At 37.5% G+C, this 25,155-nt stretch overlaps 1 protein-coding gene across 1 annotated transcript in view; it reads right to left on the reverse strand.

The window, feature by feature from the left end:
* VPS41 (VPS41 subunit of HOPS complex) overlaps positions 1-25,155 on the reverse strand; it is a 141,502-nt gene that overhangs the window by 68,233 nt on the left and 48,114 nt on the right. Inside the window, exons 5-7 of the mRNA XM_079786062.1 lie at positions 14,158-14,232; positions 5,589-5,651; positions 2,990-3,055 (exon numbers count right to left, since the gene is read on the reverse strand). Coding sequence (XP_079642188.1) covers positions 2,990-3,055; positions 5,589-5,651; positions 14,158-14,232 — 204 coding nt within the window. The remainder of the gene's footprint in view (positions 1-2,989; positions 3,056-5,588; positions 5,652-14,157; positions 14,233-25,155) is intronic.

A 25,155-nucleotide genomic window follows, 5' to 3' on the forward strand; every position in this document is an offset into this window, starting at 1 on the left:
CATCCCCCCCCCAATATGGAAACAAAACAGAATTTAGAATAAGCTTTTTATATGCTCATGTGTCAGGCAGGGGAGTCCATGAATCTAGCTATGCCATTCAACTACTAAGAAGTTACCTTGAAAGCCTAAAATAAAAGTTTATGCCAGACAGAACTATAGCATCCTCTTCCTAGTCCCTGGTGGATATGGAGTATCTCTAAAGACCTAAGAAGCTGGAACCTTTAAAGGAAATATCAAGAAATGTGTCAAACTATAGTATCAGGTTTTTTCTGCTACAATATTCTTTGCAGGGTTATTCTGAAATGTATGTTCTAATTATTTTTTAAAATGTTTTTAAGGAATGGAATTTTAAAAAAAATATATTTTATTTACTTTTTACAGAGAGAAAGGGTGAGGGATAGAGAGTTAGAAACATTAATGAGAGAGAGAAACATCGATCAGCTGCCTCCTGCACACCCCCTACTGGGGATGTGCCCACAACCAAGGTACATGCCCTTGACCGGAATCGAACTTGGGACCCTTCAGTCCGCAGGCCAATGCTCTATGCACTGAGCCAAACCGGTTAGGGCAAGGAATGGAAATTTTTAATAAAATCAAAACAACTAAAATAAGTTAGGCATTCTTTCAAATATCCTTATGAAATAACATCATGAATATCTCACTGTGGGATTTCTATTTTTCATGTTTCACTTCTCTAGTCTCCATGCCACTTTCACCATTTACAGGAGTTGGCATATAATTCCAAGATTCATTTGGCTGTCAGTCTAGGGAAGATCAGTGTTCTTAAGGGTTAAAAATGCTTTGTTCCACATTATACCTTCATCTATCTGGTCTTTGCCCTAATTTTTTTTTGAAGATTAAATTATTTCTTAAAGGCAGAAGGTCATAACCTCTCAGTTACATGATATTTGTCTTTACTTTCTTTTCCTCCCATTGTCTGCCATCTGCTCTAAACAGAGAGGGCTTGATATCTACAATATACAATCATTGCAAGGTCACCACCATTTGCTAAATGTTGGACTCTTCAAACTGTTCTGCTTAGCTCATGGCGCTAGACGAAGTTGGAATGAGTGGTACTGTGATTGGGCCAATGTAAATTTCTGCTTTCTTCATTTTTCTGAGGTCTAAAATGTCTTAACTTTGTTATTTAAAAAACAAAACAAAAAACAACCACCGCTCCTCTTAAAAATTTGCTAACACTTCAAGATGAAAAGAATCATTTTACAATACTATCCCTTTCATAATTAAAAGCTTTTTTTCTGTTTTAAAACAAAACAAAACAAACACACTAATGGAAATACTACACAGTGAGAGTGCTCTTTAAAAAGTACACACACACACACAGAAGATAAGGAAGAACTTTCTTTGGAGATTTCTGCAAGCTACACCAAACTGCTGTACATTTTGGAAATCTCTAGTTACTTAACTGTATACAAAGAGGTCACTATGGCTTATTGAATAAACACTACTTTTTATTAATAAACTTTAATGAATCCAAATAAATCAGTCAATACTTTATGTTGAAATCCCTGAATAGAGGATACATTGACAGGCCAATGTTTCTTAACCCTCTAACATAAGTAGAAGACATTATCATGGCTTTTTAAAGGGAAAGAACTCAAAATCAAAATGCCTGAAGAGGAGTTAATTTGTTGGTCATCCCATAAATAATTATAGCAAAATTAGTGGCTCTCAAACCTAAAAGGGGTACTGGTACACAGATCAACAGAACTGAAAGTCCAAAAATGTATGGTTAACTTATTTTTGACAAAGGGGCCAAGCCAATGTTGAAAAAACAACCCCAATGTTTTCTACAAATGGCCCTAGGATAATTGGACATCCAATTGAAAAGGAATGAATTTGAACTCCTACCTTACACCATACACAAAAATTAACTCGAAGTGGATTCTAGGGCTAAATTTAAGAGTTAAAATGATGAAACTCCTAGAAGGAAACACAGGCATAAATAGTCATGACCCTTAGATCAGGCAATGACTTCCTAAATATAACACCCTAGCACTCCCACCTGCCACCCTGCTCTTCCTCACCCTTAAAACTGTCCACACCCCAGTTTGGGGAGACAGATTTGAGTGGTGCCTCCTGTCTCCTGAGGGAACTCAGCAATAAAAAACACACAAAAAAACCTCTTTCTTTCCTCCAAAGCCAATGTCATAGTTTTGGTTCCTATGTGCACCAGGTGGCTGGCCCTTGCTTGGTAACACTATCATTCTGTGAAGCAGCAGCAGAACAAGGGAAAAAGACAGATAACTATCATAAACCATTAGAAAACATCCCGCATCTGAGCCTCAAAGTAGCCATTCCACAGCTATGCACTGCAGACCACAGACCACCTCCTTCCACCAAGTTCTGAACTGAATATGAAATAATATTCAGAGTGTCAGCACAATAGTAGCATTTTGTTATAAAAATGGTTTTAAAAAATACCTCTGGTTAATGAAAATAGAAAAAAAATTAACATTCTACAAACAGAAGTGTTGTTTTACAATTTACTATACCTATAAACAAACATATAAATACAAAAAAGGATTATTTTACTCTCCTATTTTTAAAATAGCGCTAAGATAATAAAATATGCCAGAACATGACAGAAAAAATAGTCAGAATTGTTCTAAAACTTTATCAAGGCCTGCAAGAGATTTTCTACAAAGGGGAAAAAACACTAGTTTAACTGATTTTGTTATTTTTTTAATGCTACCTCTATCTCTTTTTTGTGGGAGAGACAATATTTCAGAGTGTTAGAAGGTAGTCTGAGTAACAACCTGTCTCTTTTTCTCCTGCTCTGAAGCTACTCCAAGAGAATGCCAGTGAGACATACTGGGCCACACCTCCCCAAGACATGATGGTCTTATGATTTCATTACATTGTTATTTCTCAAAATTTCTCCTAATGAACAAACATTAAAAATGTTGACGACATATTAAAGAGCAACCCCTCAAGGCCTGCATGTGATGGCAGACACAGCATTTACCTTCTTCCCTCCAGTCACAAACTGCTTGCAGCTGGACCTCACAAAGTGTGGGTGCACGGCGATGATCTAGGGAACAAGAACCCGACGCCAGGTTAGGAGCCATGGTTAAGGCACAGAATAAACACTATACATTATAGGCAGCATGATCTAAACATTATCCTTATATATTAGCAGGAAGTAATCTATTCAGGTAATATTCTGCAACAATTGAGGGTGTCTGAGTTTTGTGCTTCTCTAAAAATATTTCTTCTATGAAGCCAGGTCAAAGCTAAAAGATGAGAGTGAATTAGTTCTAGTTTCTGGATGAGTGAGGAGTCTCCCTCCTTACAAACCATAAGGTAGGTCAATAAAGGTGGTAAGATGTCAAGAATGCTTGCAACTGAATATAATTCACAGAATGATCCCAGAGAAAGAACCCAACGAGCTCCTTCCTTGTCCAGGATGCCTTCCAACGACTGAAGGCACCAAGCGGAATAGGTAGGGCCACACAGCCTCAGAGACACCGAGTGGTGTCCTTACACCAAAAAGCCGCAAGACCAGAGAGTTACGGAGCTAACCATTCGGGACCTTCCCTTTTACCTCCACCCTCAGCTCCTGTCCCCCTGGTTCTCATTCTGTTTCCACTCAGCCAATCTCTTTCTAACCCCTTACACAGGTTCCTCCCCAGGCTGCTCCACCCCATCACTCCCCACGTCGTTTGCCAGTGGCTTTCTGAAGGTCTCGTGGCACCACTCGGTGCAGGACTATGGGCTCCCTTCTTGGCTGTAGGCCGGCACATACTCTGCCTGGTACCTTCTTATCCTCAAACCGACGACATCACCAATACATTTCAGGGGGTTTTTCTAACTTAGCACAAAGCAATTTCCAGGCATTAAAAAAATCCACACAAGTATACTTTCATAAATCTTCAATTAAATGCATATTATGTTATTATTCCTAGATCTCTTCTGGATCTCCTCTGTTCCCTCTGATTCTTCTTAGATCCCTGCTGTCATTCACCTCCCCTTCTGCCCCCCACTGCCTGGACCTTTAACTTAGAGGGTTCTAAAATTTCATCATGTTTTCTTCTCTGCTCACTCTTTAACTTTTAACTAGATAATGCCTTTCAAAGTGGTTTCATCGTACTCAACTGTGGTTATCAACTTTGTGTTTTTAGGGCCAATCTCTATCCTGAGCCCCTCACTCATGTTTCCAAAACCTCCATAATATTCCTAAAAGATGTGCTACAGTTATCTAATCTCAAAACCAAATCAGCAACGTCCTTACTCACATCACCCCTTATTTCAAGATGGCATTCACACATGCCAAAGCAAGAACCTAGATTTCCCCTCACTTCCTTCATCTCTCGTCACCCTCATCAAATCCATCACCAAGGTTTGTTAGGTCTACATCCTAAAGGCTTTCCAAATTCATCTCTTCTACTCCATCTTGAAAACGGGCATATCTCATATTATTGCTCTTTACGTTATTGAACTTCACAGGTGCTGTGTTTTAACAAACTGAAGTTAAGACCCTCCACCAGCAAAAAGAGAATGACTCGCTTTACTGCTATCCTTGCTTTTCTGCAGCGGTCTGGAACTGAATCCTCAGCATCTCTGAGGTTTGCCTGCACTCACTATTGTTCTTTTTATGGAGATCCTGCCCCGCCCCGCCTGGAGCACTGCATTAGTCTTCTAAACTGTCTCATTCCCAGTCACTCTCCTCCTTCAATCATGCTCTATTTTGACAGATTTGGCTTTCTAAAACACCATCTGATCCTTTCTCCTCTTTACCTGTCAATCCATAAATGTTAGAATAAGCAAGTGAAAAAAATAAATGACCTCTTCCTTTAACAACTATAATAATCACTTTAACTAACATAACTGTTTATCTAAAATTGGTCTTCCTGCCGTGTGGCTATCAGCCTCCAAGTTTATACTGCATATAGCTGCCATATTAATTTTCCTTAAGCTTACCTCAGTTTATGTCATGTCTTTGTTCTTAAAATTCAATAATTTCTCCTTATCTAACAGATGGAGTCCAAATTCCTTAGCCTGGATATACAGCAAGCCTCTATCTGTCCATACAGCAATCCTGCTGAGTCAGTATTTTATGCGCACGCACTATGTACACTAGACTATTTGCCACTTCCTGAACACAATTTAAACTTTCTGGCCTTTCCATTTCTATTATTTTGTTCTTCCACGTGGAAAGCCAACTTCTGCATCTGCCCTATCCATTCACTAAAGCCCAAACGTCATTCCATCTAAAACCGTCACTAACAAGAACAGCTAAAAATAACTTTTCTCTCAGCTTTGGACTTGTTCATATTGTTTTTACCAACCGATTCTTTAATTACAGACACGCGCGTGTGTGCGTGTGCGTGTATGTGTGTGTGTGTGTGAGAGATCTCACCCACTACAAGAATATTCCTGAGATCACAATCATATAATATACATCTTGTACTCCTTTAAAGGACTGAATAGTTACTATAGTACATTGTGTTTAATAGATGTTTATTAACAAAATTAATGAAAAATTGGTAGCACTCAAAGTATTGTAATCCTATGGCCTTCACTGAGAAAACCCTTAGAAAAATTAAAACTTACTGAATACTTACTTTAATGGGACAGTCGAAGGTCTCATGAAATTCTTCTCCAGAATACAGTCCAAACACCTGCACCTAAAAAGGAAATAGATCCTGTCATCATTTCACCATGACAGCAACAAAGTAAAACATTTAATAATCTAAGGTCCTTCTGGTCTCTATTACACATCCAATGAAAACAATTCTAATAGGGTGAGAGACCACCACCACAATTAAGCTTTTATAAGGATCTCATGGATCGAGTTCCCTTTACTCACTATACATTTTTTTTATTAAGTGACTAGAGGCCCAGTGCATGATTGAATCATGTACGTGTAGGGTCCCCTACACGCTTTCGCTTTCGATCGCGGGGAGCTGGGTGCCTGTCCGCTGGTGCACCAGGCCTTTCAGAAGCCTCTGGCGCGGCAGAGGCTTCTGAAAGGCCTGGTGCGGGAGCAGACAGGCACCCAGCTCCCCCGGCTTTTGATGGTCCGCGGCGGGATGTGAGCTCGAGCCCCAGAGGCCCCTTCTGTTCCGCAGCACAGCCATGGCGCAGACGCTGAGCTCGAGCTCAGCGTCCCAACGGCCCAATCAGCTACCCCGGCCACCCCGAGTCCCGCCCCCTGTGCCTCCCGCTGGCCCAATCGTGGGCGTAGCGGAGTGATGGTAATTTACATATTACCTTTTTATTAGGTAGGATGCCAATTAAAAAAAAATAAAACATATATGAATAGGTCATTAGGATTCTTTTATGAGCTTCCCATAGGCTATCCCTACAGGAATTCTTTTCCATCCCTTAAAGGAAAAAGGAGCTTCTTTTTTGAGTCACATATAAATCAACCATGCAGAGCAATGTGGGAAGAAATCAGGTGAACTGCACTTCACTTACAATCTTATGTTGAATATACTGAGTGTATGAATGTATGGTTTAAGTTTCTACTTATCAGTGCCTACTTAAAGTCATTCCAGGCCACTTTATTCATAATCAATCTATTTTCTGAGTTGTTTACTTCTTAAAAAATGAATAATAGGTGTATGATAAAGGGTACAAATTGTAAATTTACAGCTTCATAAACTTTTAGGATATGAACACACACCTGTAACCACCACCCAGACCAAGAAGGAAAACCCGAGATGCTCCTTCCCATCCCTTCCAGTCACCACCTAACTGCTACTCTGAAGAGGAGCGCCACAGGTAGGATGTGGTGGTGTCTGAATTTTATGTAAATGAAGCCATAAGTTATTTTACTGGCTTCTTTCTCTTAACATTTTCTTTGTGAGATTTATTGATACCGTTGTACACAGCAGTAGCTGATTTCTTTCATTGCTGTGTAGTATTTTAATGTATGAAATTTATGTATCGATCACTGGGGTTGTTTCCAGACTGGGGCCATTACGATCATGCTGCAATAAACACTGTTTACAAATCTTTTGGTGCACTTTTATAGGCATTCATATAACTAGGAATGAAATTGTTGAGTCAGAGGTTATGCATCTATTCACGTTTCATAGGCAGCCAAACGATTTCACAAAGCGTTTTTGATAAATTTCCACTCTCACCAGCAGAGCATAAGAATTCCAGGAGCCCTCAATCACTTGGAACTACCAGGGGCACAGAACTTTTCCCAACACTTGGGATGTGTTTACTATTTTTCTAATCTCTATAAAAGTGGCATTTTTCTTCTTTAAATTCTGTAAGAATTCCCTAGCGGGGCATCTAGATCTTATTGGCTTCTTTGTGAAAAGTTTTTAATTACAAATTCAATTTCGTAAACAGATATAAAACTTTCCCAACTTTTTATTTTTTGTTTGTTTTAATCTTGGTAAAATGTGCATGGTTCAGTGTTGCAAGTTCAAAGAGAAAAATCTACCCACGCTATAATTTTTGGAGACAAGTTTATTCACTAAAATCTAAACTCTATAGGACACGCCATTCATTTAGTGACTACTATTTTTATACCCTTGTGCCAAGTATGTCATTTGGGTTCCAAGAACAGCACATGGTACAATGAAACACAGAAGGAATTCGATTTACTCTGAAGTAGTCTGTTAGAATGTATTCTTAACATAACAATACATGTATGCCCGCCACTACCTTGCTTCTCATTGTTTAGAAGGTATCCAATCACTACTTTTATATAAATGTATTAAGCATAAGATACAACACACTTCTTATAAAATGGTAATTAAGAAGTAGGAAAGAAAAGCATTGCATTTAGAGTTTTACTTTACCCAAGGGAAGTTTAACCTAATTGATATACAGAATCCAAGAAATTTGGGTAAAAGTAGGGTGTTACTATATCATCTGAATCTTAATGGAGTAAATCAGTAAGTGGTCAACTTACTGAAGTTACCTCAGTATAAGCTCATGCTGAACACGGAAGTTCAAATTCTTCTATCACAGCTATTTGCCTTCTGTACAACAATGCGACAGCATGGTCCTGTGTCAAACCTTCTATTATTCCTGCTAACATGTCTCTCAGTGATTCCCCATCCTTTACCTCAGTGGTTCTGACCCTGCCTACACTGCACAGTTACTGATGGCTAGGCTCCACCCTAGACAAATTAAGCCTTCTGCTGGGGTGAAACTATATTTTTAAAGGTCCACGATTGACAGGATATAGCCAGCACTAAAAATCCTGCTCTACCTCACTTGGTCCTGATAGCAACACTGCCAGGTATGAGAACAAACACCGTCATGCCTGTTCAACAGACGGTTCTGCAGAAAAATAAATTACTTGCCTAAAGTGATCAAAAGCAAGAAAAGTGTCCTAAGCCCTATTTTTCTACATACTGCCATTATGTGAGATAGCCTAAAATTTGCAACATATATATCTTCCATATAAAGTGTAAAAGTAGAATAGGAAAAAAATACATTCAAAAGTCCCAAATATTTGCCAAACTAAAGTGAAAGTGAATATTTGACTTGAACTATGCAACTCTATGACAGAGGTTGAAAAATGAAGCAGACTATTAATTCAAAAGGATAAACTTCCTTCTGCCTATAGCAAGGTAAAGGTGATTTTAAGAACAAAAGTTAAGTGATGTTCATTGTAGAGAAAAGTATTTGCAATGTAAATAAATGATGTATAAGCCTGGTGAAAAAGACTGAGGTATCAATAACTGAAAAGGTAAATACTAGGATTATGAATCTAATAGTGAAAATTAAATTACAAATCCCCAGGGATAAATGTCCCTTTAAAAATTATGAATCTAGCCCTGGCCAGTGTGGTTCAGTTGGTTGGGTGTATTCCCATGCACTGAAAGGTTGCTGGTTCGATTCCCAGTTGGAGCACATGCCTGGGTTGCAGACAGATCCCCTGTGGGGGGGCGTGCAGGAGGCAGCTGATAAATGTTTTACTCTCACATCAATGCTTCTCTCCCTCTCTCTTTTTCTCTCTCTCTAAAAATTAATAAAAATGTTTTAAAAAATTATGCATCGATATTGAAAATATAATAGTGTGATGAGGAGGAATAAACAGAAAAGAGAACAAATCACAGACGTTCTTAGCAAACAGGCTGACACTCACCACTACGCTTGAGTCAGAAGCAAACATTCTACTGTCATAGCCAGAGCAGGGGCTCCAGGAGAGCTCGCTGAAGACGGCAAAGAAGATTGGACTCTTAGGTCAGCCTCCATTACTGCACTTCACTGAGTAACATTTGCCACATTTGTCCTCATCTTCCCCAGTATAAAAAAACAATGTAACTTCATAAGACAAATGTCAGAAACTTTATCAGTACAAGTAGGGTGATTTGTAAGGCCTTCGGTGTTTGGTTCATTTCACTTACGTGATAGCCCAAACTAACTGGTCACAAGTTATACTACTAAAACTAATAAAATTCAAAATAAATCTCATTCATTTCCTCTTTCCCCCTTTATTAATTTTGCCATTTTGTCAGTGAATATCGTCCTTATCTGTGAAAAGATTCCATTGAATGACAGCCTAGAGACCTTTTAGGAAGACCTCATCTAAGAGTAATAAAAGGTTAAAACAGAGAGGATTCTTTTGAAAACTATATCCCCTACAGCAGCCCCAACAACCTCTTCTAATTTGTCACCAAAATACCTAATGAAGAAAAATAGAAAATTCAGAAAAATGGGCCTTATATAGTTAGTCTACTGCAAAGGCCCAGAGGACTTCTCATTAACTACAAAACCACAGAGACATACCAGAACCAGAGAAGGTATGAGATGTGTGTTTTACTGCCTGAAGTAAAGAAAAGCTACCTTCAGGAAACAGTAAGGACGGTTGTGTATCCTTCTCCACTTTAGCAAGGATTTCAATGTATTTGCCAACCAGAGGATTAGGTGACAGACCATCAGACATAGAGTGACTCTGAGTGAGGTGGCCAGTGTCAGACAACCCTCTCAATCGGTGCTTCCCTTGTAACAGCCTCTCTCAAACCCCAGCTTGCAAATAACAGCGGGTCAAGAATTAGAACTGTCATTACATCCAGGGAGGTAGCTGAAGGGACCCTCACAAGGGAGATTGCTGCTTTTCCTCTCCTCCACCCAGGAAGAGTGTCAGAGAGCAGGAGGGATGATAGGACAGGCTCCCACTTCACTCTGGGGCAGCTGCCTGACCTGATTACCTCTGGTCAGAGGAAAGGGAGCTCACTGACAGGCCCCCTGCATGGCGCTCAGAAGTGATTCTACAACACCCAAAATGATCACACGCAGGGCCAAGAACCGTCAGACATGAATCTCTTTGTTAACCCAGGTTTAGAAAGAGCTCTTCTTATTCTGAAATGGATAAACAAGCAACAGAAACACACACCAGGGCTATAAAAAGAATACTGCAGAACAAAATTCCAACAATTTTGAGGGAGAAAACTATGCTTTTAAAAATGTTTTCATTGTAACCAGAAAAGAAAGAAAAACTAGAAAACTCTTTAGTGACTTCAATAAGAAGAAAAGACCCCCATGAATCTGGAGCAGAAACACAGAATGATGTTAACTGATGGTGATGATGATGACAAGGATGATAATAGCTAATAATTATCACATGTTTCTTCTACTCCAGGTACTTTTCCAAACAATTTTACATATATGCACTCAATTATTCCTCCTAACAATCAATGAGGTAGCCGCTATTATTATCTCCATTTTATAGAGATGGAAATAGATGGAGGCACAGAGAGGTATGAATAACTTAGATAACATCACACAGCTAAAACACAGTGGCAGGTAATCCCACTCTTAACCATTAGACTATACTGCCTGACACTCTAAGACATATAAGAAGGTGTAAATTAAAAAACTAACTATATATCCGGCTAATATGAAAACAGAGCTGGGAGAGACAAAGATTTCGAGAATATTAAAAATGCAAAATGAAATAAAACTCTACTCCACAAAGTAAAGTTGATGCTGGAAGAAAAGCAAATCAGCAAAGGGAATAAACAAGTAGAACTCTCCATGACAAAGAAATGAGAGGGTAAAAACAATGAGAAAGCAAAGCACATACGTGGTGGGGGGTAGGAGAGGGGTGCCACACATTATGACCAATTTTCTTACAACCTACAAATCTTAGGAAAGAGAGGGAGGGTGAATAGTGCTTACCCATTCACCCTCTCACCTTGGAAAGTTTAGGTGCAATAATGTGGGAGGGGGAGAGATCAGACTGCCATGGATTAAGAAATGAATGGTTAGCAATAAAAATGGTTAATCAGTGGAGACCTCACCATACACCTGACACCTTGAGACATTCCCATGCAAGACTCCCACTGTGCCCACTGCCCAGCTGAGAGGGCGGAGGCACTGGGAGGGCAAACAACATGCCCAGCTCGGCACAGGGGACGGGGGTTGGGCTGCCACACAGGCCGGTGGAATACTGAGCTCTGTCTGCTCTGAGCCTCTGCACCACACTGCCTCCAGCCTAAGCGTGTGTTATTGAGTTTCTTTGAAGAAATGAAAACTAATGGAACTGGAGCAATAATCAAAATCAGAACGGAAGTAAACTTTCCTGAAATGAAAACAATACTTCAGAATATGGATCTAAAGAACTTACTGCGTTCCAGACAAAATTAATGAAAACAGACCCAAACAAGACGTAAGTTAGCAAACTGCATTACAAGGGCCGTTTATTGTCATTGTTGTTGCTAGTGTTATTAGTCTGAGCTCCAAGGCAGGACAAGAGAAAAATTAAAAAGGTTTTGTGAAAGAACAAAGCTAGACTGGCCTCTGACATGTCTACATAAAAGAAGGTCAGACAAAAGGGAGCAACATCCCCAAAATTTTGAGAGAAATTATTTCAAACTCCATACTAAGTTAATTCTAGTTTATGTATGAAGGAAATATACGTAACAGATCAGATAATAAAATCTTATATGCACTTATCAGAAAGTTACCTAAAAATGTATGTCAGTAAACTGAAACTACACACACACACACACACACACACACACGATATATGTATGTGAGCATATTTCAAAATTTAGAACTCAATCACCGAGAAGCCATGGAATAAAGACAGAAATGAGAAATAGCTGAATAAAAAGAGAACATTTTAAACAATGGTTAGAATTATGGCTTCAAAACTGAATACAAATATCAAAGATTATCTTTGAAATAGGACATAAGTAATTATCTAATACTAGAGGCCCAGTGCACAAAATTCGTGCACGGGTAGGGTCTCTAGGCCTGGCCGGCGATCAAGGCCAATCAGGGCCTTATGGCTGCCGTCCAGGGCCTCCCTTCCCCAGCTGCGGGCCGGGCCTTTCTTCATTCCACACCGCCCCCTGGTGGTCAGCGCACACCATAGCGAGCGATCAGTCTCCTGGTCGAACTCCCGTGGGGACAATTTGCATATTAGGCTTTTATATATAGATATTCCTAATACACTAAAGAAAGAAAAATCACAACAGCCCTTTAGAGATGCATTCATCTAGATATCTAGAGTTTATATAATATCTTTGTTTTATCATCACTAATCACTTTACCAGATCACTCTATACTGCTACTCAATTTTCACAATAACAACTAACTCATGGTAAAGGCTAGCTTACAAAAAAAAATATGCATGAAATACTTATTTTCAATTCTACCAATACTAATAAAATATATGAGAAAAGCATTTTTTAAAATGTATCATAGGTTTATACCAAAATACAGCAGTTTTAAATTTTACTAAAATAGAAAAACAGAGGTTTTGTCAAGAAGTGTACCCCAGGAGATATCTGAGGGTCATCTCATTATTCATCAGAAATTTGCTACATCAAGTAATAACTGCTCAAAATTTAAAGCTCTGAAAATTCCTAGATGAATTACCTTAATAAAAATTTTCTCAATTCAAAAATTGAATATTTTCTTTCAGTAATATTAGTTCAATTAAATTGAAAACAGCCCAGAAGGAATTCCTCATCATTCAGAAAACAAAATGAAGATGATCTTTTTTACAAATATATAAATACAAATATGTCTCAATAGTTCAGATAATTCTTCTCAACTTCTGTACATAACAACTCCTCCCTCAATCTCTCCTTAACAGTCTGGTTTATCTCAGAATTTCAGAAGGTACTGTAAAATTTGACAGTGCTTTTTGAAAAGCACCAGTGTTCCAATTACTATTTCAAAAGACTCTTAAGAAACATTAGGCTTAGTTACATAAAATGCATTCTTATATGTCAAGAAGACTTCATTTTTCTTTTGGTAACAGATCAAATGGGTATAAATCTTTTATACTGAGTATGCTGTTTTTAATTTACTCATCCTAATGGCACATTGCATTTAGATCACGTAAAAATCAAAATTAGATTAGAAAATCTGCTGTCTTCGGTCAGGAATAGGTAAGGTTCTCTAATGATTCTTAATGCACTCTCTTCTTAAACTGTTATTTTAGAAAAGTATCTTCAATACATTGTGCATTAGAATTTTATCATTGCAAACCAACATTAGAAAAGATTTCCATCGACTGGAAAACAAAAAAAGACATTCTTATAAGTGGAAAATCAATCACCACAACCACTAAATGTCACAGCTCAACATCAGCAAGAAGCACTAATAATTGTTAGTTATACACAGCACAAATGATGTATGTCCTCGATTGAAGAAGTGGGTGCCAGGTTTTTAGGAAACTGTACATATATTGATTTTACATTTATTTAATGTGGCCACTGTAAGACACTTTATTCTTCTGATAAGCTATGATTGCTTATCAAAAGATTCTATAATTCAAGAGAAACATTCATAACTTGTGTGAAATGAAAACCACCGGCCCACAGAAATCATGACCACAAAATCCAATTTTGTGGATTTATGGCAGAAAGGCATTAAACTACTGTCTTGCAGGAACTGCAGACTAGTCACTGAAGTCTAAGTGGCACAGCAGTAATGATTAAGGTGACACGTCCCCCTGCCACAGCTGTTAATCAGCTTAATACTAGTTACATTATTGACATTCTTGTAATTACTTTTCCTAAGGCACATTTGTGAAAAATATATTTTACTTTAATTATGAGCAATCGGAAGCAAGTCCATACACAAAAAGAATAAGCAAGTTTCTCTTAATGCAGGTATAAAGTAAGGGGAGTGCTTTTCCAAGTACCTGGACACCCCAGTGCCAGAGCATGCTTCCCAGGTGACCACATCAACACGTACCTTGCCATCCTCGGAACACACGCCCAGGTGTTCTCCACTTTCATCCAGGCTAATCTGATTTATCTTCACAGGACTCTATTAAAGAAACAAAATGTAAATCTTTAAGAAAGTATCCTATATAATAAAAGGCTAATATGCAAATCGACCGAACGGCAGAACGACCGGCCACTATAACACACACTGACCACCAGGGGACAGACGCTCAATGCAGGAGCTGCCCCCTGGTGGTCAGTGCACTCCCACAGGAGCTCAGCCAGAAGTGGGACTCACAGCTGGCGAGCGCAGCAGTGGTGGCATGAGCCTCTCCCACCTCTGCAGCAGCGCTAAGGATGTCTGATTGCTGGCTTAGGCCTGAGGGGAGCGGGCCTAAGCTGTCAGTCAGACATCCCTCAAGGGCTCCTGGACTGAGAGAGGGCACAGGCTAGGCCGAGGGACCCCCGTCCCCAAATGCTCGAATTTTGTGCACCCGGCCTCTAGTATACAAATAATCAAATCCCTTGGATCTTTGTAAAATTAAATGATACAAGTTGTCTATTAGTTTAGATGCATGAACCGAAAACATATTTTGATTATGCCAATGAAAAGGGAAAAATACAGCTTTGTTCCCAGACATGTAAAATGCACAGTAACCTAAGATTTCCCCCAATTGTCTATTTCACACACTTTAAGTCCCTAAAATGTTATTTTTATTACATGTTATATGCCTTTTTATTTGTTCTGTTCTGTTTATTCCACACTCCCAAAATTCTTTCCCAACCAAATCCATTAAAAGGACAAAAGAAAAAATAAAATAAAAATCATAATGTAAAAAAAAATTTTAGTTGTTTTACTTTGGTTCACTAACCAATCTATTTGTTCTTCTCTTATAAATTACTAAATCAATTTTTATTTATACTTTATGCTTAGTACTTCCTGGGGGAAATTCACAGGGTCTAGTTGATATTAACAAACTTTGTTATCCCCCATTCTTTTGAGTAATCTCAAATTTAAAAATCTGTGAAGATACGAATCAGGCTTTCTACTTTGGATGTATTTTCCCAGGTATAAATACACAACTGTACTTTTAGTATTTTTCATAGCTTTCCAGTTCTCTATGTAGACAATTGTTTAATTACTAAAACATTCATGCAGGTGGATATTTTAATAGAAGTACAAATCAGCAAATGTTGACAACATCAAAATATGACAAGCTCTTCTTTTTTTTCCTTCTCAAATAATGGCAATTCCCAACTATCTACACAAAGCATGACAGGAACAAACTTACCCTGAAAAGTAAGCCATCATTGATTACAACATGAGCTTGCAAATTATTGTGTTTTTTTAGCATTTAAATTCTAGATACTTTTAAATATCTATTTCCTAATACTTTGACTTCTTAATAATAAATGGAAATATACAAACTGAAATTGGATCCTTCTCCAATGGAAAATATCTCAGAGCTAGTAAGTGAAGGTGAGGGCAAAAACCAAGACTCCCAGCCCTCAAAAGTCCACTTATGGACTGGCTGATGTGAGAGAGCTTCCTGTGGTACAGGCTAACACAGCTGGCCACAGACTCTTTTCTCATCTTGATCCCTATATCACCACACAAGCTATCTTCTTAGAAGTTCCCAGAATGTTAGAAGAGGAAAGGACCTCTAAGAGAGAGATTTAATCCATTTTACAGGAGAATAAACTGAAGGCCATGGGTAAGAATCACAACAGAAAAGTGACGGAGCCAGGGCTCCGGCCTTCAGAGCCATGAAGAGGCGTCCTGCAGAGAACGCTGTGATGGGCACAGCAAAACAAAAGCTGAACAGCGAAAGCACTGAGGCCAGCGTGTCTGCACTTCTGGCTGAGAAGCCCCAATACTCGACTTCTACACTCTGTGGATAAATGCTTTCCCCAATAAATACCTCCTGTTAACAGTTTTCTTGTTCTGATCTTTCTTTACCAAATGACGTTTTAATACCCATTTTGGCTATAACCTACGTCAAACTATAATTTCATATGTATGTGGAGCTTGATCTATGTACCTGTCCTATCCAATACAGTACTATCCACATATGACTATTTATATAGAAAGTTAAATTAATTAAAATTAAACATAATTAAGAATTTAGTGCCTCAGTTGCACTAATACATGCCAAGTGCTCAACAGTCACCTGACTAGAGCTACCATGCTAGAAAGCACACGTCACGGAAGGTATGCATTACTGCAGAGCGTCCTATTAGATAGCACAGTTCCAGGCCTACGAAACTCAGCCCCAATGCTGAATGCAATCCTTTTTCTTCTTTTTTTTAAAAAAATATCTTTATTGATTTCAGAGAGGAAGGGAGAGGGAGAAAATCATTGATTGGCTGCCTCCTAAATGCCCCCTACTGGGGATCGAGCCAGCAACCTGGGCATGGGCCCTTAACTGGAATTGAATCCGGGATCCTTCAGTCTGCAGGCTGACACTCTATCCACTGAACCAAACCAACTAGGGTTGAATGCAATCCTTTACAATCACTACCACTAACATTCAGAAGTACATTTTCTTCTCACATACACAAAATTTACATAATTTGTTCTTAAACTAGTACTTTTGAAGAGCTCATGGTCTGTGCTAATATTCTCTGAATCACAACATATCATTTCCAAAGCCCTGGCAGACATAGTAGCTGATCCTCACAACCTCAGGGGAAAGCAGTCAGCGCAGACAGATGGGTATCTCTACCTCACAACAAGGAAAATGAGGCCTCAAGAGTTATGTGCGATGTCTAGAACCTAGTGACTGTTACTCAGTGTCTAAGCCAGGCAAACTTCATCACAACCTGTTTCTTTCTGAGTAGAATCCGTTTGTACCACCATATAAGCAATATTAGAGGGGGGGGGGGGGAAATCATACCTACAAAGTATTAGAATCCTCTTTCCCTTATATCCCTATTAGCAACTGAAGTTTTTCTTTTCTTTTTTTTCTACCAAAGATCAATATTCATTGATTTATTTTTCTGATTACTAAGAAACTTAAACGCTTTTCTTAAGTCTTTTGGCCAATTAATTTGCTCCTCTGTAAACTTTTTGTTCACATTCCTTACCTATTTTTATTTTTTTAATCCTCACCATTTTTCCATTGATTTTTAGAGAGAGTGGAAGAGAGAGGGAAAGACAGAGAGAAACATCGATGTGAGAGGAACACATAGATTGGTTGCCTCCTGAATGCACCCTGACCAGGTCTCGGGCCAGGGAGGAGTCTGCAACCGCGGTACATGACCTTGACTGGAATTGAACCAGGGACCCTTTGGTCCATAGGCTGATGCTCTATCCACTGAACCAAACCGGCTAGGGCTCTTACCCATTTTTCTATTCCATGTTTGTTGTTTTCTTGTCGATTTCCTTTTTTGCTTTTAGGATATGAGATCTTGGCACAATTTTGCACCCAGACATTGTATATGTGGTCTATTATTATTATTTTTTGCAAAATAGTTATTGCTTTATTTCTAACATTTAAGTCTTTAATATTTACAGGATTCATTTTATTTTCTTCCAAATGAAGATCCAGTTGGGCTAGCCCCATTTATTAAATAATTCATCCTTCTCATTTTAAAGAAAACTATTTATTACATAATAAATGTTTATATTCACTTAAATAACCTTCTGGGTTTTCAACTGTGGTCTCTTTGTCCTCTGCTATATCAATTCAGCATCCATCGAATTATATAGGATACATATAGTACGTTCTGATATTTGGTAGTGGCAAGATCCAGTCATAACTCCATACCTTCCTTGGCTTTTTTCAAGAATTTTTATTCTTCCAAATAAATTATAAGATGAAATATCCCCCATGTTACTAAACATAATGGTCATTATTCAATCCTAACTTATGTTTCCTAATAGAAGCATGTAACACTTCTGACAACTCTCTCCTCTTTGCCCCCAGATTACTATAGTTATTTTTCTTTTACATTTCTAGTTGGTCCTTCTCAGTCTCAGTCTGATCGCTTTTTCCTTCCTCTTTAAAAATATTTTTTTCTCCTGGCCCCGTGGGGGACCTCCCCTGTCACCAGAGCCCTGCCCCCCATTTCTGATCTATTGATCTTTGTATTTCATGGTTTGGTCCTTCTGCCCTTTCTCTTTTATATCAACACTGGATCCCTTGGTATTCTCTTTCAGGTCATGAAATGACTCCTAAATTTCTATCTCCAGACTGGACTCCTCCCTATTTCAGACCAACATACAGAACTATCTACTTTATATATGTACTTGGATGCCTAATAGGCATCTCAATCAAAACATATCTAAAACCAACATTCTGATATTCCATCATAAAAGAGCCCTTCTTGATGGTATCCCTATCTCAGTTAAAGACTAATACATTCTTCTAGTTGCTCGGAGCCAGTAAACTATTATTTACTACTTACGTGTTTTACTTATTTTATTTACTGTCAAACTCACTAACTAGAATATTAACTTCAAAAAAGATAGTTAAAAGAATAAAAAATCCAATCATACACAATTCTTCCAGAGAACAGATTAAAAGGAAATGCTCCCCAACTCATGTTACCAGGCCAGTATAAACTTACCATAACAAAACTCAACAAAAATATTAAGAGAAAGAAAAAGTACAAGTAAATCTCTCATGAACAGAAATAGAAAAATCCTAAAGAAAATATTAATGAAGTCAGCATATATAGAAAAGCAATGTTTATTCCAGAAATACAAGGCTGATGTAACATAGGGAAATTAATGAATATATTATAATTTTCTGCATTAATAAAAGAAATGAGAAATATTGAAAGATCATCTCAATAGATGGAAAAAGTGTTGATGAAATTTGAGAACTCATGGACATGGACAAAGATGTGGTGATTATGGTGGGGGGGAGTAAGAGAGGGAATAAAGGGGATAAATGCTGATAGAATAAGAAAATACAAAATAAATTTTAAAGAAAGGAAAAAAAGAAATGCAACCCCCATTCATGGTAAAAACTCTTAGTACACTAGGAGAAAAATTCCTCAATCTCACTTAATGGTGAAATGTTGATAGCTTTCCCTTTGATAGATTTACAATATTGATTCTTCTAATCCATACACATGAAGCATCTCTCCATTTATTCAGGCCTTCTTTAGTGTCTTTGAATGAAGTTTTGTACTTTTCCCCTTAGAAGTCTTGCACTTTTTACTCTGGGAATAGCAATGATAGTGAGCATCCTTTTCTCATTTCTGATATGTATGATCCCGTTTACACAACATACAAAAAATGGACAAAACTACAATACAGTGTAAAGTAGGTGCACATAGATGGTATGAAATGAAAAAGAAAAGCTAGGCAGCTATTACTACTAGTATACAGGTGAGTACGTGGGACCCTAAGAGAACTGTGACCAGAAGGGTCACATGGTCTACTCTTAACAGAGTGGTAGCTACATGATTGTTTGCTTTATAACTGTTTCACTGTATATTTTATATGTTTTTAAAGTTATAGTTCATAATAAAAATAAAAATTGAAAATTTTTAAATAAAAAAAGAAAATTTGCCCATGAAAATGTCTGTTATTTCTTAGATTATGTTTTTCCCCATTATTGTCAAGCTACTCAAATGCTCTAATTCTATAATGGTCATTTATTTCAATTTTCCCAGAAAACAGTACATTTCAAATTTTTAGTGATGAAAATATATTTTATTTTACTTTTTGTTCATTTAATATTTTAACAGTATTAGTAGTAACAGTAAGAAGTCATACTACTACTAATAAGTTAATATTTAATAAGATTATTATGCATCAGGTTTTATTCTAAGAGTTTTATATTATTTAATCTTCACAGCAATTCTGCGGTAGGTAACATTAATTTTTTATTTCATATTTACAAATATGAAAATATATACATAGCAGTATCTTACAGGTATATAAATATTTTATTTCCTTTTTTCTTTGATTACCTTTACCAAGTATTTAACAGTTGTAGAGGCCTTTTTATAGAAGCCAGACTTCAATAAATTTGCTATATGTTTCATGTTTTCTCTTAATTTCTATTCTCAATCAATATTAATTTTCCTTTTTTGTCTTAGAACAGTGTTGCTGATCTTATTCTAATTTCCTTACATTTAATATATTGCTTATTAATTATAACTGCTCACTTGTTAATCATAAAACAATGATTTGCATTTTCCTTGGAGTATACCACTGGCCATAAACTACAAGCCAGAAAATAATGTGAAAGGCAATAAACTATTTCCTCTTCGAGAAAAGTAACATTTTATTTTATTTCTAAGGACAGTGACAGTGTTATTTGCTTATTTATCTAGTTATTAATAAACTATAGTGTCACTACAATAACATTCAAAGAATGTGTATATCTATTTTTAGAAATTTACTGATTTGTCTTTGTAACCTAAAATATCATCTTTCATATTCTCTATTTGAACTTCAAAATAACTATATTTTAATCATGTTATTTGCATTATTTCATTTCTATGTATCATTTCTTTCTTCTTGATCTCAAAAAATGGAAGAAACTATTTCAAAATCTTCCCAATAGCAATTTTGTCCATTTTTTCTTGAATATTAGTCAAATAAGCTTTGGCTGGATATTACATGCTCTATAATTTGACACATCAAAGAATATAACTGTTATATTTTCCCTTTAATTTGTAAACTTAATATATCTTCTGCTAGTTAATGCTCTTTGCCTTTAATCCTACTTTGTCTCACATTTTTATTGCCAACATGTTATTTTTTATTTGGCTTTTATAGTATATTTTTGGTCATCTCTTTATTTTTTATTTCCATAATCTTGTAAGATACCTGTCCTTCAAAGCTGAGGCAATTTTTATTTTAGTAACAAACTATATAAAGCTTAGTTGCTACATTATTCTATACTTTTTAGAATAATGTTTTTCCATTTCCTTCTTATTCTTTTGCTATATTACTCAAATTGTTTTCTCTTGTCTATCTAGAAAAATTTTAGAATAGTTTATTCTATTTTCATCTTATTAGTGATTATCTTCAAATTACTATAAGTTGTAGTTGAATTATGTCTCTCCCAAAATCAACACAATTGCATTTAGAAGATGAGGTATTTAGCACATGTTCATTTACTACCTCCTTCCTTTACCTATTTTAAAGTGGGAGTACAAATATTTTCTATTTCTTGGGCCATTTAAAATAGAACTGAAGAGAAAAGCTAGTTAATACATCAGTAAAAACTGCAATCCTAAACTATAAGTTCTAGGCATGAATCCAGAGAAAGGGACAGTTTCACTACTGGGGTGTCCATCACTTTAATACTGATTCATGACAGGTTATTATAGATTAGGGGTACTTATCCCTCCTTGTGTATATTGTAAACAACTTTGCAGCTTACTATACATTTTAAATTTTTCTTTAGTTTTGAAAGAAATTTGGATATCTTACTCACAAATAGTCAACTCACAAAAGAAACAGTATAAATTGTAGGTAAAGGAGAACAATAGTCAACCTCTGTAATAACAAATACATGAAAACTAAAACAGTCAGATATTTTGTCCATAGAATGAGAAAATATTTTCTTTAATTTTTTAAAATTTTTTTTGAGAGAAGGGAGATAGAAAGACAGAGATAGAGATGATAGAGACAGAGACAGAGACAGAGATAGAGACAAAGAGATCAATTTGTTGTTCCACTTATGCATTCATTGGTTGATGCTTTTATGTGGCCTGACTGAGGATTGAACCTGCAACCTCAGCATACCAGGACTACACTCTAACCAACTGACTCACCAGGCCAGGTTAGAATCAGAAAAGATTGTTTATATAACTAGTTTTGGCAAGGAAGCACAAAAGTAGATACATTATACTGCTGATGGACACTCAAATTTGGAAAAATTTTCTAAAAGCTTATTTGGCAAGGCATATCAAAATTCTTTAAAATATGCCTTGCCGATTATACCCAAGGAGAAGATTACTGTGCAAAGATGCTTTTCAGAGCAGGTTTCTTTTGTAAGACACCGAGATATGGAAATTATCTTAATTTCTAAAAGCAAGGAATCTAAATGATAAAAATTAAAAGCATAAACACACAAAATAAATTGGGGTATTTTTAAGCTTTATGTAGAAAAAAAATTGACCTTGCCTAAACAGAAATTTAAAAATTTAAAAATGTACAGCAGGCCTTTGCCCTTCTGGCTTCTGGAAGATAATCTGTCACACCACCGCGAGCGACAGAGATGTCTCTGTTAATGGCCGGGGCCAGTCACACCTGATAGTCTTAAGGTGGGGGCTAGCCATGGGAGAAAGACTAGTCTGTGATTTAGGGTGGAGTCAACCTAAAAGCTGACCTCAACCATGTGGACAAACCACTAACCAGTTATGCCTACATAAGAGAGCCCCAATAAAAACCCGGACACCGAGGTGAGCTTCCTGGTAGGCACACATCTATGCCAGGAAGGTAAAATGTGCTTTGTACAATGGAAGCATCACTTTTACAATCATCCCAGGCTCTGCCCTATGCATCCTTTTTTTTGACTGATTTTTGACTTGTATCATTTCCCTGTAAATAAACCATAATTATGAACACAGGGCTGGGCAAAAATAGGAAAATTACCAGCCATCATTACCCAAAAGATAAATTATAAGTAAGGATATGAAAAAACAACACCAATAATAAGATGACAAATATACAAATAAATAATACAATAATTAGTAAATGAATAATAATATAAGAATAAACTCTGTGTTTCATGTACTCACAACTATAAACCTACTTTTGGCATACCCTGTATAATAGCTGTCAGGGAGTTCCATGAGCCCATTAGCTAATCATCAAACATGGGGGCAGATTTGAGAACCCCTAGAACTTGCAGCTGGTGTCAGAATTTTTTAACAGGCTTGGAAGTCTGGAGGACTATGCCCCCAAATCTCATAATTTGGTTAGCTCTGTGTAAGTACAATCCAATGTTTATATATAATATTACATTTACAGGTATTTTTATACTAGAGGCCTGGTGCACGAATTCATGCATGGGTGGGGTCCCTCAATCTGGCCGGCAATCGGGGCTGATTGGGGCCGTGGGAGGTTGGCCAGGGGGAGGGGCCATGGGAGGTTGGCCGGCTGGGGGGAGGGGCCGTGGGAGGTTGGCCAGCTAGAGGAAGAGGCCACAGGAGGTTGGCCGACTGGCCCAATCGGGACCATTGGGGCCAGCCAGCTGGGGGGAGGGACCGCGGGAGGTTGGATATGGGAGCGCACTGACCACCAGGGGGCAGCTCCTGCATTGAGCGTCTGCCCCCTGGTGGTCAGTGCACATCATAGCGACCGGTCATTCAGTCATTCGGTTGTTCAGTTGCTTAGGCTTTTATATATATAGATGGTGGTCAGTGCTCATCATAGCGACCGGTCATTCAGTCATTCGGTCACTTAGGCTTTTATATATATAGATATAAAAGGCTAATATGCAAAGTGTCCCCTCGGGAGTTCGACCAGGAGACCAGGAGTTCAATCGCTCGCTATGACGTGCACTGAACACCAGGGGGCCATGCGGAACAAAGGAAGGCCCCGGCCAGCAGCTGGAAGGCCCCAATTGGCCCTGATCGCTGGCCAGGCCTAGGGAACTTACCCGTGCACAAACTTTGTGCACCAGGCCTCCAGTTTATATATATAATGCATGTGACCTGAGGTACACACTCCAAAATATCAGCAATGGTTACATCTATGTGCTGAGATATTATCATTTAGATGGTACCCTTTTATGTTTTGCTAATTTCCTACAACAAATATTTAATTTGTACTCAAAAGATGAATAATTTTAAATAATTATGTAGCAAATTCATCAATCAAGAAAAAAAACACAAAATTACTCTTGACTGCTACAGCCATCATTCTGGAGAGAGACCTGCAGCACATATTTTTGTCTTGGGTGATAATCAAGTATTACCACTATGCATATCAATTTCTATAATAGTTCCATAACATTACAGCTGTCAATGGTGTAAAATCATTCCTCTCAGAAATAGGAACAAATGTCTGACATATATGTCTGTCATTTCTATATACTAGAAATAAAACAATAATCACAATAGAAAAAGAAAAAGAGTACAAGAAAAAAAATAGAGGGTAAGATTTTTGTCTTTCTTCAATACTGATTTTTCAAATGCTTGTAATATGCATATAATTTAGGGGTATGTTTGCAAAATGGGGATACTGGAGTAGATTTAGGTACGGGTAAGAGACCAGAGAAAAAAAGATCTGAGAAAAATGGCCTCAGCTGTATTTTCCATTAGCCACAATTTTATTCCTAATGGAGACATGTTTGGAATTCTGGACAATATAAGTGAGTTTGTTCAAAAATCAATAATGTCAAGCTGACACTACAGAACATACAAAAATGTTTCCTTAATGGAACAAAAAAAGAAGCCCAAGGAAGCAGGAGGGGGCAAGGACTTGCATATACCTTCTAAGTCCAAGTCCACTACAGGTGGTCTCAAGTTCTTAAATGTAAAGAAAAGGCAAAATTACCAACATGTACTCCTCATGTGATAATCAATTACCTAATGTAAAATGCTTGAAATAAATACACTTAGTATGGATTATGTCAGCTCTTCAATTAGGAATAAATTCACGGTCATTTCGAAAGCTGCTTTTAATAGTGTTCTTTGTGGCAACTTCTTTTCCCTTGGTACTTCTCATCATCCCACCTTAAGCTATTGGTCCCCCAACAGTGAACCTAAGAAATCAATCTGCTAATGTATAATTTGTAAGGCTCCTCCGACTAACAAATGGATAATTGATTCCTTCACAAATGCCTCATCCCCATGGACGCTGGGTGGAATGAATAAGGAACAGAAGATGGAATTTCATTTTCCTTCAGTCAGAGATCCACTCGTTAGCAATCCCAACATCCACATGGCTGTCTGTTCATGCAGCTTCATGCTCTTTAGTCACAGTTAGCCAGCAAACTGCACTTATGTTACATGTGGGAAAAGCAAAAGTCTGTTCTTTATACTTGGGAAAAGCTCATTTTACTGCTTGTTTTACTCTTCCATGAAGATACACTCTAAGATAAGC

Source organism: Cnephaeus nilssonii, assembly GCF_951640355.1.
Source record: "Cnephaeus nilssonii genome assembly, chromosome: 12".
Lineage (NCBI taxonomy): Eukaryota > Metazoa > Chordata > Mammalia > Chiroptera > Vespertilionidae > Cnephaeus > Cnephaeus nilssonii.